The 14,744-nt window shown below is 38.0% G+C and overlaps 1 protein-coding gene across 1 annotated transcript; it reads left to right on the top strand.

Moving 5' to 3' along the window:
• Positions 1-3,406: 3,406 nt before the first annotated feature.
• LOC150090646 (uncharacterized) lies at positions 3,407-14,516 on the top strand. Its single transcript, XM_090376111.1, has 3 exons — positions 3,407-3,469; positions 13,807-14,044; positions 14,251-14,516. The coding sequence occupies exons 1-3, from the start codon at positions 3,407-3,409 to the stop codon at positions 14,514-14,516; spliced, it is 567 nt and encodes a 188-aa protein (XP_090232237.1).
• The last annotated feature ends 228 nt before the right edge of the window (positions 14,517-14,744 follow it).

The following is a 14,744-nucleotide window of genomic DNA, read 5'->3' as shown; positions in this document are numbered from 1 at the left end:
GAAAGACAAGGCATAGATACCCCATATATTATGATTTTGAAGGAAATATATGAGAGTGCTACCTCCTTTATTAGACTAGACAAAGACAGTAGGAAATTTAAAATTGAGAAAGGAGTTGGACAAGGAGACACAATATCTCCGAAGCTGTTTACTGCTGCCCTTGAGGAAGCTTTCAGAAGATTAGACTGGTCGGAGAAAGGAGTCAATGTGAACGGAGAGTACCTAAACCATTTACGATTTGCAGTTGACATTGTGGTCATAAGCCACGATCCCAAAGAATTAGAGGAAAATCTTAATCAGTTATGCACAGCTAGTAAGGATTTTGGACTAAAGATGAATACGGCTAAAACAAAAGTAATGACGAACAAGTATGCCACAGAAAGTGAAATAATGATTGAAGGAGCAGTAATTGAAAAGGTGGAATCATATACTTATCTGGGACAAGTTATTAGCTGTAATAATGATAAATGGCTGGAAGTCAAGAGAAGAATAAATTTTGGATGGATAGCATTCAGGAAATATAGTCACATACTGAAGAGCAATATCCCAGTTTGTCTGAAACGTAAAATAATGAACCAATGTATACTCCCCACCATGACTTATGGAAGTGAAACTTGGGCACTCACCAAAAGAATGGAAGAGAAGCTGAGAACTACACAGCGAAGAATGGAACGAATTATATTGGGAATCAGACTGTTAGATAAGAAGGGAAACACGTGGATTAGGCAGCAAACTCAAGTAAAGGACATTCTTATCAAAACTAAAGCACTAAAATGGTCTTGGGCAGGACACATAGCTCGAAGACATGATGACAGATGAACTAAGAAAATAACAGAATGGTACCCAAGAGGAGCTAGAAGAAAACCTGGAAGACAAAGGCGGAGATGGAGAGATGAAATTCATGAGTTTGTAGGTAGTAAATGGATGGCCAGTGCTCAAAACAGAAGGAACTGGAAAGTTGCTGGAGAGGCCTTCATCCTGCAGTGGATTGAAAATGGCTGATGATGATGATGAACGTTGCTAGTAGACAGGAGGAGGTGATTATTGCTTTGTATAAGGCCATGATTAGGCGTATTTAGAGGTCTACAGGTCTGGCGGCCTCATTTTAGGAAGGATGTAGATCTAATTTGTGTCTGTAAATTGCGTGTGTTCTATGGTCGATTTGTCTGTTTTTCTGAACGAAAAAAGCTGAAATTCTTGTGGGGAGGGGAACCTTGCTATCTACGCCTGAGACATACTAACTCAGCCACGGAGTGAAATAAGACCATTGCACCAAAAGGGCATGTCGACATGTGGACATTGTGATTTTGTTGGATGGCTCGTAGAACGTCAGTTCAACTCCAGCTCATGTCTCTGTTGCAACAGTACCACTGCACACGATTCAGATATGTGAGTAAAGTACATTTGTGTGTGTTCTGGCTACTTGGCTACCCAGGAGCACCTAGGAGATGATTCTGGCTACTCGCCGACCCCAGAGGAAGGTGGGCCAGTCCTAATAGAGCTCGTACTGTCTCAGTTCGAGACTCACCCATCTGTTGTTGCCAAACGGTGGACCAGATTCCTCTGGGGGCCCACTGCAGAGGAAGACAAAAAGAAGTTCTCGTAGTGTTACAAAAAACATATATAAAAACAAAAACTAAACATACATACAATAATAAATAAAATAAATAAGAAAATAAACATAAATAAAAAATAACATATCTATTAAATAAAAAAATTTATAAAAAAGACTGGAACAAGCATCAAAACACATTCACTCTAATGCACATTGGCGTTGATTGGTGCCTATGGAAGCAACCAGCAGGCACAATTAGACATGCACTTGACTTGTCGGATAGGTATATGCGATATAGCACCATAGCATATAATTTTTAGCCAAACCCATTTTAAAACGTTTTAGCAACTGCCATTTGCATATATGAGGTAAGTAGGGTATTTTTTGCGATGAAGAATTATTCATAAATCATTAAGCTTATAAAATCGGTTAAAGAATAAAAAAAATGAATTTAAGATCAATGCTTGGAAAGTTCACCGTAGACAAAATCTGTATTATTTCATTAAATGAAATTCGTTTAAAAAGTTATAGAAATAAGTTAAAAGTCATTACTTATCTGACTGAAGAATTCAGGTGTTCTCAAACATTAGATTTCAGCATTTTTATGTGGTTTAACTTCTTACGAACTTATCTCACAAACAACCGGCGCACATTGTGGATGAGGCTGCCAAACATCCATCCAGATCAGCCCCAACGAATTCCCTAATACCGTTCACTGATTATAAAATGAATATACAAAATGTATGTAAAGGTGGATGGACTCTTGAATGACATGCGCAAATTCATAATAAACTACTTCGAATTAAACCTGTACCAAAATTATGGTCTTCCAGACTCATTGCAAACAGACAAGAAGAAGCAATTCTAGCTAGAGCCAGAATCGGCCATACTCATTTAACTCATCTGTTTCTCTTGTCAGGGAATGACCTTCCACAGTGTAATCATTGTCATACACCACTCACAGTGAAACACATACTTCTGGAATGTACTCTATATAATAATGCTCGACTAATGTCATTCAGTTGTCTGACAAGCTTAAAGGAACCTTTGTCGCTTCGGTGAAATATCATAAGTGAAAAATCAAATCTCACAGAATTCTTCTCCTTCCTAAAACGAATAGGACTGTATAGCCATTTATAACTGCTTTTACATCAACCAACACAGGAAGGAAGAAAAGAATAAATCTTTATTGTACAGTAAAGATACAATAATGTGTCCGCCACAGCCAAGGAGGTCCGGGGCTTGACAAGTTTATGGGGTAATAAAAAAACATGTACAGTCTAATAAAAGAAACATGACATGAAATTAACTTTAAAACGTGGCATCAAACCATGCTATAGATATATCCAGATATATAGCTATGAGTATATACATAGTTCTGAGGCAGACAGTACCTGCCTCAGAACTGGTCGGTGTACCTGCGACGTGCCGTTCTGCGCCTCATAGCAGATAGCAGGTGGAGATATCGGTATGAGTCAACATCAGGGGCAAGGCAAGAGCGGAACAAGTTCGGCCAATGAGCGCCTGTAATTGCTATCTGAAACAAATTTCTGGAAGTCTACTCCGATCATTAGCAGGGCTTGTATTGCAGGAAGTACTTGGCCGGGTAGAAATCTGTCACTGATCTTCAGCCTGTTCCGTTGTAGCTGTAGAAGCCTAATAAAGATTTATAGTCTTTTCTACCTTGCACTATTTTATCAGACGTATTATCATATTACGCAGTGGTATTATTATGCATCCTCATTTAGATTGAGTGGCCAGATGGGATATCCAAAGAGTTGACACCACAATCAAAAATAGTTACATGTTCGTATCAGTGTATTAGAAAAACCAACCGATTTTAGTGTGTACATGCCTCTGAAACACAATGAAAGCATGAGCCAACAGCCAAATCTAAATGAATGTGAAGGACAGGTTAGTTGGGGCCATTTTTTGTAGGGGTTTTAGCACTTCTACAACTTAGGCCATATTACTTCGCACATAACATGTTTGTAAATTGCAGTGTTTTGTTGGTTATTTGCTGTTTCGGAGGACGAAATATCCGAGATTCCGGGAGAAAAAACCACACTACCCTCTCGGAAGATAGACTAATCCAGCCTCGTTGTGAAAAAGACTTATAATAATACCAGTCTTATTGATGGGATTCGAACTTTTCACCTAGTGTGGAGAATATTGTGATTATACCAACCGGCTACACGAAGTCATAGCTATGACATGATTGTAGATCACAACACAGTTGAATTCCTATCCGCGAAGAATTATGAAAGACAAAATTTGCTACTACGCTTTCCAGACATCCAACACGAATTCTACAAAACATTGGTGAACTTCTATGCAAGTCCTAATAGCACAGTGAATATAATCACGGGTTCTCTCATGCTGGTGGAAGTGTTCTGGGTCACACGACCGATCCGTGATATTTGGCACCGCCTGTGTGCAAAAAAATCGGCACCCCAAACCTTAAAATACCATTAAAAATTTTGAATACTCACTTAACGTTTATGTGCAAAGAAGAACATGAAAATTATATCTATAATACAGATGCATGTACACGTGCCTTGAGCAGCCAAGATTCAAGCCCGTCACTGCTAAATTGGGTGCTGTTTCTTGTCTCTATCTTGTGAACGCCGCTGACCATCAGATCGTCTCGGAGTATAAATAGAAAATATATTTTATTATTATAGTTAATTTGACAAAAGTCAATCTGAAAGAACACTAGTAGACCTGAGAGAGAGTCAAAATAAAGGAACTGAAACTTCACGAAAATTAATCAGAAACTAAAAGTAATTTTTATTCAAAGGCAAATAACATTAATAGAGGAAAAAAACGCAAGAAAGCAAACTAATCTGGCATCAGCCAAAAAAAAAAAAAAAAAAACCCATTCCACACATTTATTCGCTCTAAACGTTTGCCCTACCAGCCAAATGATGGGGGTCCATTTCGTATCACCTGTAGTTTATAAAAGTTTCCATAAATGCCAATGGATACCTGGCTATATTGGAAGGCAAATTGCTGCCAACCGTTAGAGACCATTTCAACCTGGCAAGTAACTGCTTCTTTCAGGACGACTCTGATTCTTGTCATTGGGCGAAACGTGTAAGTAGGCACTTCTGTAGGTACTTTAGCTTCATTTCTGCATTAGAGGTTCGACAGTAATGTGTTTACATTTGTTAGAGGTGACAAAATGGTTGGAAGAACGGTCCATTACAACTGTTAGCTGGCCAGGAAACAGCCCGAACCCGAATCGTAGAGAACTGTTGGCATCGTGTGGAATCTACAGTTTTCAGAAAGAAACCAAAGACCCTTCGTGAACTTCATAATTCGTGTTTGTAACCACGAACTATCAGTTGATTTTCTTCAGAAATTGATCTTGTCAATGCCTCGACGGCGTGCAGCTGTCATCAGGGCCAGAGACCGTTCAACTAAATATTAGTTTGCACGTGGTGAACCTTTCATTTTGTTTTCCATTTAAAATGATAAAGTGAAGCCAATTGAGGGCTTCTGATAACATTTTAGCCACAATTGTTGTGAGTTACCAAAACTGTTGTATAAAGGTTGAAATGCTAATTTTGGAATATTTTGAGAGCACCTGTCAAATATCACTTAGCTTTGCTTTCACTATTAATAAATATCTTTTGTTTATATTTCTATTTGTGATGCTAGTCATTAATGTCACCTACCATCGCGAAAAAGGGTTAGAAATGTGAAAGTCCTAGGTGATGCACTTTCTTTGAAGACCAGTGTAGCTTTATACTGAAAACTATTCTTCAATGTCATATTTGGACAGTTGCACAAAAAGTCTACTTGGCATCCACAGATGATGTTTTTCCTTATCTAGATATTAGAATTATATGTAATTATAACTGCGAGGAAGAAAATTTTATTATCTCAGAAGGTAGTTGATGAGAAACTAAAACCTAAGGCACTCGGCGTTCAGAGAATCTGTCCAATTATATTAATACCATCAACAAAACAGATAAGGTAACCTTCAGCCTGGCGGATATCTTTGAATACACGAGAGGTCTCTACAGACTGCAGAGATCCGAAAATCGCTCCACTACTGGCATTATTCCCTCGCTACTGGACCTGGAGATTGTTCGTCATGGGTTGCTCTACCAAATAGCCAAAGGAAGAGCAGTTACTTGTGCAGGTTTCACCACTGACCCAGCAAATAACAGAAACGCTGAAAAGAAGAGACTGAATGAATATCTAACAGACACCTGGCAAGAAAGATGGCAGACATCAACTAAAGGCGCTGTCACCAAAAGATTCCTCCCTGATGTCAGGGCCTCCTACCCCCTCACACCTGTCTGGTTTTCACCAGGACTCTATGCTACCTACCTCCTCACTGGACATGGCTCCTTCCAGAAAAAACTACATGACTTCAGAATTTCAGACTCACCCCGCTGCCACTGTGGAGAGGATCAGACGTGGGAGCACCTTGCCCACAGCTGTGAAATCTACGAGGACTTCAGGAGGATCCTAATAACAAAACTACGCTTCAACTACCAAAATCAAGAACACCTCACCCTACAGAATGAAGAAACTTACCGAGCTCTGACTCAATTTGCAATGGACTTATTTACCAGGCAGAAAGCGCTACCACCACCTTAGTATCCGAATCAATAGGTCATAACAACCATGACTGCCAATTGTTGCTACGCATCATTGAGCCATGGATGCTAACACCTTGGACCAACTTGCACAAGACTTGACCAGCAGTGCAATAAAAGACAGGGTCCGCACATACCTTGACAAATTCCTCATCATTGATTTCTGGACAAACTTCTCTCGACCAGATGTGACACATCTCATCAAGAAGAGGCCTAGCATGGATCCCTGGACTTGACCATCAATCTTGGACTCCCGGTTTTGACCACCCCCACTGTTTGTTCTGATGGACTACTGGACCAGCCTTCAGTCTGGATGCGACACAGACTCACCAAATGGAGTCCCAATGACGGCACCTGAACTAGACCTTACTGAACATGACCCATCCACCATAGCAGCACTCACACTGCTGGATTTCCAGCAAGTTGTCGGCTCCAACTGACTGGCCGTGCTAGCTGTACCTACCCTGAACTTGAGGGGTATATCTCTCACTCATTTTTTTTTTTTTTTTTTTCGGCTTCTTTCTTCTGTTTCCTGCCATCCGTTCTTTTACTCCCCCCCCCCCTATTTTTCTCTTACAGAATGATTTTTTTTTTTTTTTTTTTTTTGTGGGGTGGTGGTTTTCGTCCACCCGCCACCCCACTCCTCTCTCTGGTGAGGCACTGGGCATGCCACACTGTCATCAGGGGCCATCTTCCCTATATTGGCCCCTTTCTTCTGTTTCCTACCCTACAGTCTTCTGTCTTCCTCCCTTACTTTTCTCTTGCACAACGTTTTTTTTTTTTTTTTTTTATTTAGTTTTTATATATATATATATACAAATTTGTATAAATGTGTGTGTGTATATATATATATTTTTATATATACACACACACGCATGCCCCACAGGTCTAAATCTAAAAACATCAAAATTACTGCCCGACCTATTTGGCCCTAGAACAAGTTATCAGCGAACAACCCTACGCTCTGTTAAAATTACAACCGTTGCTCAAGAAACAGCGATCATTTCATTCTCAAATCTGGTCCTAGCCACTGAAATCCCAGGAAAGTAGGTGGCAGGACCCGCCAGAGTACTCTAGCTACAGTGGTACACCCGGTCAGCCTCCCCGTGGCATGGTGTGGTAACGTCGGGTCCCACTAGGGGCTCGGCGGCTAATAGACCGGAGGAACAAAGGGCACAACACAATATACAACACATGACCCCCACACACTTCAAATCTCTGGCCCCGATACAATGTACACCCGCGGAGATGGGAGAAATCCCAGGAGCCGTTAGACACTAACATACCTTATACCTTATATATAATATATGGAAGATAGATACAGGGTCAGCTCGATTTCTCTTGCAGAGAATGTAATGGATTCAGAGATTAAAAAAGAAATAAAGGATCATCTTGAGGGGACACAGTTATATGACAATAACAGCATACATTTGTTCAGAGGAGATTTTTTTTCAGATAAACCTCAGTAAATGAGGGCAGATAAAGGAGATGCAGTGGTAAAACTCCATAAACCTGATTATATTAATAACTTAGATTCAGTTCTTTCAGATACCTCCACTTATCTTGAAGTAGACCCGGCACTGTTTACCAATTTGGTCAAGAAATACAATAAAACGTTAACCACGTATCGAAATAACGACTACAGTAATACGGCTCAGTTAAAGAAATTGAACATATAATATTCCTGCACTTTTCGGTCAGGTAAAATTACATAAGACCGGCTTTCCTATTCGGCCTACTGTTTCCTATAGAAACGCGGTATTTTCAGCCTTGGCCACTCTTATATAAAGCGCATTATAAAACCCTTTAGATAGGCGATGCAATTTGGGATTAAGAACTACTATACCCTATTTAATAATCTTAAGGATTGTAGACTTGGCAATAATGATAATTTATTCTCACTAGATGTTACCTCGTTATATGTGAATGTAAACGTTGAATACACGTGAGATATATTAAATAACAACTCGATACCGATTAATTATACGAAGCTTCCTATTAAGGAAATTTTTCACTTTATTAAACTGTTAGTTGAGGCCAACTATATCACCTTTCGAGACTTAGTATACAAACAAATTTTAGGTTTGCCGATGGGATTGAGAGAGAATCTTTTATTGCGCCACCTTCAATTGTGACAGTTACATGATTGGATCGTGTTGCAATGTCCCTTCACGGCCAAAAGGCTAGGGGTTCACTTTTATTTACTCCTGGGGAAACTCTTTCTCCAGGGAGGTGGGCGTGGTGATGGTAAGAGGGAGCCTTTCCCCTCGCTGATATGGACGAGTACCTGGAGGCGGTCGTCCACATAACCAAAAGGTCAAAACACAACATAATACCACAGAACATACAAACACAGTTTTTTTTCCCTGTCAATTTTTCCAGTGCGGAATAAAAAAAAAACTTAATTCTCTCTCTCTCTCTCTCTCTCTCTCTCTCTCTCTCTCTCTCTCTCTCTCTCTCTCTCTCTCTCTCTCCTTCCCTTTCATCTATCTTCATCCAGCATGGGTTATTCCTAATGTGGGATGAATTTTTTTTTTACACAACACACGCCTTACCTTATTTTTTTTTTTTTATAGCCATATTCATCTTTAGTCCGAAATACTTCCTAACTCGGTTTCTTTGGGATCGTGGCTTATGACCCCAATGTCATCCACAATTCGTAAATGGTTTAGGTACTCTCCATTCACATCGACTCCTTTCTGAGACCAGTCTAATCTTCTGAAAGCTTCCTCAAGGGCAGCAGTAAACAATTTCGGAGATATTGTGTCAATTATAAATTTCTTACTGTCCTTGTCTATCTAATAAAGGAGGTAGCGTTTTCATATAATTTTTCAAAATCATAATATATGGGATATCTATGCGTTGTCTTTCCAGTGCCCGAAACATTGCCTTATGCTGTATGGAGTCAAATGCCTTTTTATAATCACAAATTCCAGGCATAATGGTGTTTTGTATTCATTTGCTTTCTCCATTAGCTCTCCAGTCAATTATTTCAAAATCCACAGATGCCAGGCATAATGGTGTTTTATATTCATTTGCTTTCTACATTAGTTGTGATATTACGTGAAGGTGATCTATAGTTGAGATTCCTGTCCTAAAGCCAGCTTGCTCTTTTGGCTGATTCTCATAACGTATTCTTTCTAATCTGTTAGTAATGACCCTTGTGAACAACTTGTAGATAAGGGAGAACAAGTTAATTGGTCTATAATTTACAATCTCTGATTTATCTCCTTTCTGATGCAGAAAATTTATGATTTCATTATTCCACTCCTTAGGTGTCACGCCTTTCCTAATGAATTTTGTGAAGAGTCTTGCTGTTTCTTCCTCCCAATTTTGACAATACGGTAACTTCATCTTCTCTTGGGGCTTTCTCATCCTTCAATTCATGTTCTACCACATTACGAAGTCTATCGGGTCTGTCGTATTTGTTGCTAATTTGTGATCCATGTTCTCCACTACTGGCATTATTCCCTCGTTCCTTATATAATTATATTTGTAAAGGAATAAGAGAAGTTTACCTCAATATGATACGTAGAACACCCGTATAATACTCTCCAGAAATTAAAACGAAAACAATTAAAAAAATCGAAAATCTTACATTACAGTAAGAAATAATTAACAATAATTAAAAATCAAATGACCACAATTAAAAATCAATTTTATGCAATTAAAAATTAAGGAAAAATTTAATTTAGCGAATGAAATGCAAAACGATTTTCCTTCCTCGAAGATGACAATGCTTTTCGACCGTATTTCGTGATCACAGGAATGAAAATTGCCGAATAGGGGTGAGTATGGAACTTAAATAGGATTTATATGTCCTCGCGCATGCACGTACAGGACCACGAGTCGGAGATTAGATATGGCCGGTGAACATTAACAGAATTCTCATACAATTTAATTTCGACGGTTTCTGCAATTAATAGTCTCGCATAATTACGTTGGACACTGAGTATTTTGGCCTCGATAATAAAAATGGATGTTTTTCATTAACGGCATGAAAGAGTAATTGTGACGCTGCTGAACGAGAAGCACGAACTGAGGCCGCGAAAATTGTTTCCTCTGAAATTTCGCGTTAATCAACGCGAAAATTCAGAGGAAACTGCGTAGAATCCTGATAAGACGAGTTGCAATCACCGCAAGAAATGCATACTAGGTCATTTATTTGTGTTGCAAACGAGGAGAGGACTGAGCAATTGTTCAGTATAGTGTGTAATTTTTTTTATTGGTCTGGCTACAATTTTAAATTCGGTATCTTTGAAGAATCTGTTAAGTTGTTTGTGCCACTGTTCAACATATGGGACCGAAATAAAGTATTTTTTGATATTACTATTGTTGATTGGTGTATTTTTTTGTATTGGTGTATATATTTCTTTATAGTAGTGTTCTGCAGTTCGAATTATGCCTTCTCTGCTATTTATAACTGCTATTTATGCTATTATAAGTACACCATCGCTATTCTTCAGTTTCAGTATCATTTGTCTTTCTGTATTACTGCTCATGGCTGCTGATTTAAATCCTTTGTTTTTCTTTAATGCTTGTTCTACTTTTCTTGTCTTCTCTCAGTCTCTTTCTAATGGCTTTGCATAACTTAGTATACTCAACTTTGTCCTTGTCAGTGTTTATCATGCTCGTAATTTGATGTCTTCCGTTCATCATGACAAGTGTTTCTTGACTAATTGTTTCTTATTTGGATTTCTTCTTACCTACAGTAAGTTTCTTGGGCTTTATGACTTTCAGAAAATTGTTCTGTCTTTCTTGTTACCTTGGTCTTGAAAGGTCTGCAGAAGCTTAAACTCGTTCCTAAGCCTCCAGTACATACTGCTTTTTCTCCTCCTCTGTTATCTCAAAGACCTTATATTATTTACTGAAGTCAGTTTTTGATGAAATGCGTTAATTTTAAACCTGAAAACACCAGGTTTGCAAGTCACCTGGTGTTTTCAGATTGAATGTATTTTTTTTTTCTTTACAATTAAACTGATGAACGATCTCAGTTAAAAAGAAATCATATTCACGTATCCACAATTTATACGCATTAAAAATAGAAAGTATACTGGTGTTACGTGGATAATAATAATATATACATACAGACATAATTAGCAATATATATAAAAACATCGTATTTTATGAAATTTGTTTTTAAAATGAACAAATAGCTTTCTAGGAATAAAAGTACAATAATGAATTATTTTGTGCGCAACACTGTATTTATTTGTCTTTTAACTTTCCGACAAAAGAAACATTCTCTTTCTTCTGAGAAAGAATTTTATGTTTTCCTTAATTATATAAAATATGGCATACAAAAATCAGTTGGAATTTCTTATTTTGCTTTTTGTTAAAGTGAGAAATGAATTCGTCCGTTAGGTGGCGTGGCGTCAGTGATTGAATTGTCCTTTATTGTACTGATATCATTTTTGTAACAGAGTTTGAAATTTTGTGATTTCTGTGTGTTCGTTATCCTAAATGAACTTCTGAGTTTTGACAGAAAAGTTTTCAAAATATTGTAGGAATTACCCCTTTGCATATATCAGGTAAGACTCGTATTTCATGAAATGAAAAAGCTTATTTAGAAAGCGTTAAACCTATCGCGGTTAAGCCTAGAAATTTCGGTGTACGCAAAACCGGTATTATTCAAAGTATCTAATTTTAGCTTCGTTACAAGGTTTATTCTCTAGCGAATTTTTCTCACCGAACAATCTGACTATAATGCATGTGAAAAATCGTCATAATGTTGGACATGAACACAATTAGGATTAGTTAACGCCCGTGATATCATTATCTCGAGATAAAAGTAAAAGTGCCCTACATCTTCTGAAAGAGTCGAAATAAACGAAGTGGCACTTAAGGAAAGTTATTAAACGCAGAGGTGATTTCTATTAATGCTCGCTAACAAAATTAACTTGCTTAATGTTAGCTTCAAAAGAAAAATTGAGGAGTTGTCCATCATGGAAAGGTTATTGTCGTTGAAGGGTTCTAGACGAATCAGGAACTTAGTCTATTTTTTTCCATATATATTATATCCGAATCTGAAATTGCTTGTGTTCTGCGGGCGATTTGTTATTTGCTGGACAAAAAACTCAACAGTTATCGGTATAAAAACCATGCTACATTCACCTGAGACCGACTATCTCAGCCATCTGAGGAAGACCATAAATATTTCTTCCTTGATTGGCGGGATTCAAACAGATCTTTCGTACCGGTGTGAGGAGAATAGCGATTCTACCAACTGTGCACGGAGGGCTCGTGGAAGGGTGTTTGCATATTAAGTGTCAGAATAAATAAGGCTATGAGGCATTAGTCTATTGTGTTTGCCTTTCTTTGGTAGCTTCGATGTTTGTCGGACTAAAACACGAGCTTGTGAAAAAGGGGGAAAAATACTGAAACTGTTCCTGAAACCAACTAACTGAGCTACGTTGTGAAAAAGCCCTTAAAATATCATCGCCTCATTGATGGGATTTGTAATCAGAATTTTAAAACTGAGTGTGGGAATATAGTTTATAACCACTGTTCCACCAGCGAGGGCGTTAACATCGATGCACAAACAAAACACAGTTTTTATTTTGACGGATAACGTTTACCGTCGTATGGTTTACGATCACGTTCAAAGGCTCAAAAGGATATGTGATTTGAGCGACCAGGGTTCAAGCCCGTGGCTGCTAAATACGGTGCCGTTTCTCGTATTCGCTGTATATTGTGAACTCCTATGACAGTGTGGTCGCCCCAGAGTATAAACAGAAAAATTATTTTATTTTTCGACAGTCGCAGTAAAACAATGAATACCTTGCATCTACACATGACGTCTTTAGGGATGGCAATATTAGAATTATATCTAATTATAACTGCGAATGAGATGATTTAATGGTATCTGAGAGGGTAGTGGACGAGAAACCGAAACACCAGAGCTCAAAGAATCTATTCTTTTATATTAATACCAAGAGGAAATCTGATAATTGAACCTTCAGCCATCAGGATATCCTTGAATTCACGAGACGTCTGTACAAACTGTAGAGATGTGCAATTGTCTCCAGTGTTCTCCAGTAAGGTACATGGAAAGACGAAGAAGGGGTCAGCTTGAATTCTCTTCCAGAGAAAATAATGGAATCAGAGGTTAAAGCAGAAATAAAGGATAGTATTGACGACAGCGCAGTTATATGACAATACGAGTATGGATTTATTCAGAGATGATCTTGTCTGACCAACCTCGATAAACACAATAAGGTAATCACAATTTGTGTTTTTTTTAAAAAGAGAAATATGAAAATTTTTTATGAATATGTAATGAAGTAGTGAATGAAGAGTCAATTGTATTATTTAATATTCCCTAAGATGAGTGATTGCCATTATGTTCTTGTGCCCATTACAATTTCTGAATATTTTTCTTACCTAGTATGAAGAATATTCAGAAATTGTAATTATCAATTAATTTACAGTTTACTATCATGGTTTTTAAAAACAGTTTGATCTTTTTTCAGGTGAAATCAATAGGAACGCCGTTGATTACTACGATGACTGATAAGAAAGGGAGTGATCTCATCTGCGAGGACTGCGACAAGATATTTTCAAATCTTTCGTTTCTTCGTCAACACGAGAAAATTCATGCTGTCCACAATATCTTGAGATGTGCCACTTGCGACAAAGCATTTCGTACTTCATCTTCGCCGACATGAGGATGTTCACAGCAATAAGAGGCCTTTCACTTGTAAAACTTGTGGGAAGACATTCAATCTTTCACACCATCTTATTAATCACAAAAAAATCCACACAGGGGAAAAGCCTTTTTGTTGTGACATTTGTGATAAAAGATTTTCTCAAAAGAGTAACCTTGTAGTGCACATGAGGATTCACTCTGGTGAGAAGCCTTTTCCTTGTGATATTTGTGAAAGAACATTTCAGTCCTTTTAAGCCATCTCAGAGCTCACACAAAAGAGAAGCCTTTCACGTGCGGATATTGTGGAATAACCTTATCGGACCAATCATATCTATTAAAACACAAACGGATCCACACTGGGGAAAGGCCGTTTTCTTGTGACAAATGCACAAAGACATTTTATTTCGCATCACATTTAAAACAACACAAGAAAGTGCATTCTAAGGAAAAGCCCTATTCTTGTGAATTCTGTCAGAAGACATTTTCACAACGAGCAGGTTGTGTATGCCACACGAGAATCCACACTGGTGAGAAGCCTTTTTCGTGTGAATTTTGTCAAAAAACGTTTTCACAGTCTTTGTATCTTACTGCGCACATGAGAGTCCACACCAGAGAAAAACCCTTCACGTGTGCAACATGTGGCAAAGCATTTTCTTCTAAATCCAGCTTGTCTAAGCACAGGAAACTCCATTCTGAATAAATGTCCCTTTAACATGCATTTGTGTTCAATGTGCGCATCAAATTTTATGATCCGTTAATCACAAAAATTTGTTTATTTGAGGCAAATTGCCTTTCATTACAAATAATAACAATATTATTGTTCGCCATTATTTGTTCACCTTAATTTACCAATTCAAGCTTCTGTCCTTTTCTATATATGTTATTTATATTTTAGCGTTACGTTTCATCTTGTCTATGTATTTTATTA

Source organism: Mastigoproctus giganteus, chromosome 1, assembly GCF_048544385.1.
Source record: "Mastigoproctus giganteus isolate SK-2022 chromosome 1, ASM4854438v1, whole genome shotgun sequence".
Taxonomy (NCBI): domain Eukaryota; kingdom Metazoa; phylum Arthropoda; class Arachnida; order Uropygi; family Thelyphonidae; genus Mastigoproctus; species Mastigoproctus giganteus.
Note: the sequence above shows the minus strand (reverse complement) of the source record. Positions and strands in the feature narration are given on the sequence as shown.

Bases quoted from the DNA above. Each gene is read 5' to 3' on its own strand.
- LOC150090646 (XM_090376111.1), top strand. From the start codon at position 3,407: ATGCCTCTGAAACACAATGAAAGCATGAGCCAACAGCCAAATCTAAAT. The intron at 3,470-13,806 runs GTTAGTTGGGGC...CTTGCGACAAAG, and splicing joins TAAATGAATGTGAAGGACAG to CATTTCGTACTTCATCTTCG. The intron at 14,045-14,250 runs GTGAAAGAACAT...AACACAAGAAAG, and splicing joins GCCTTTTCCTTGTGATATTT to TGCATTCTAAGGAAAAGCCC.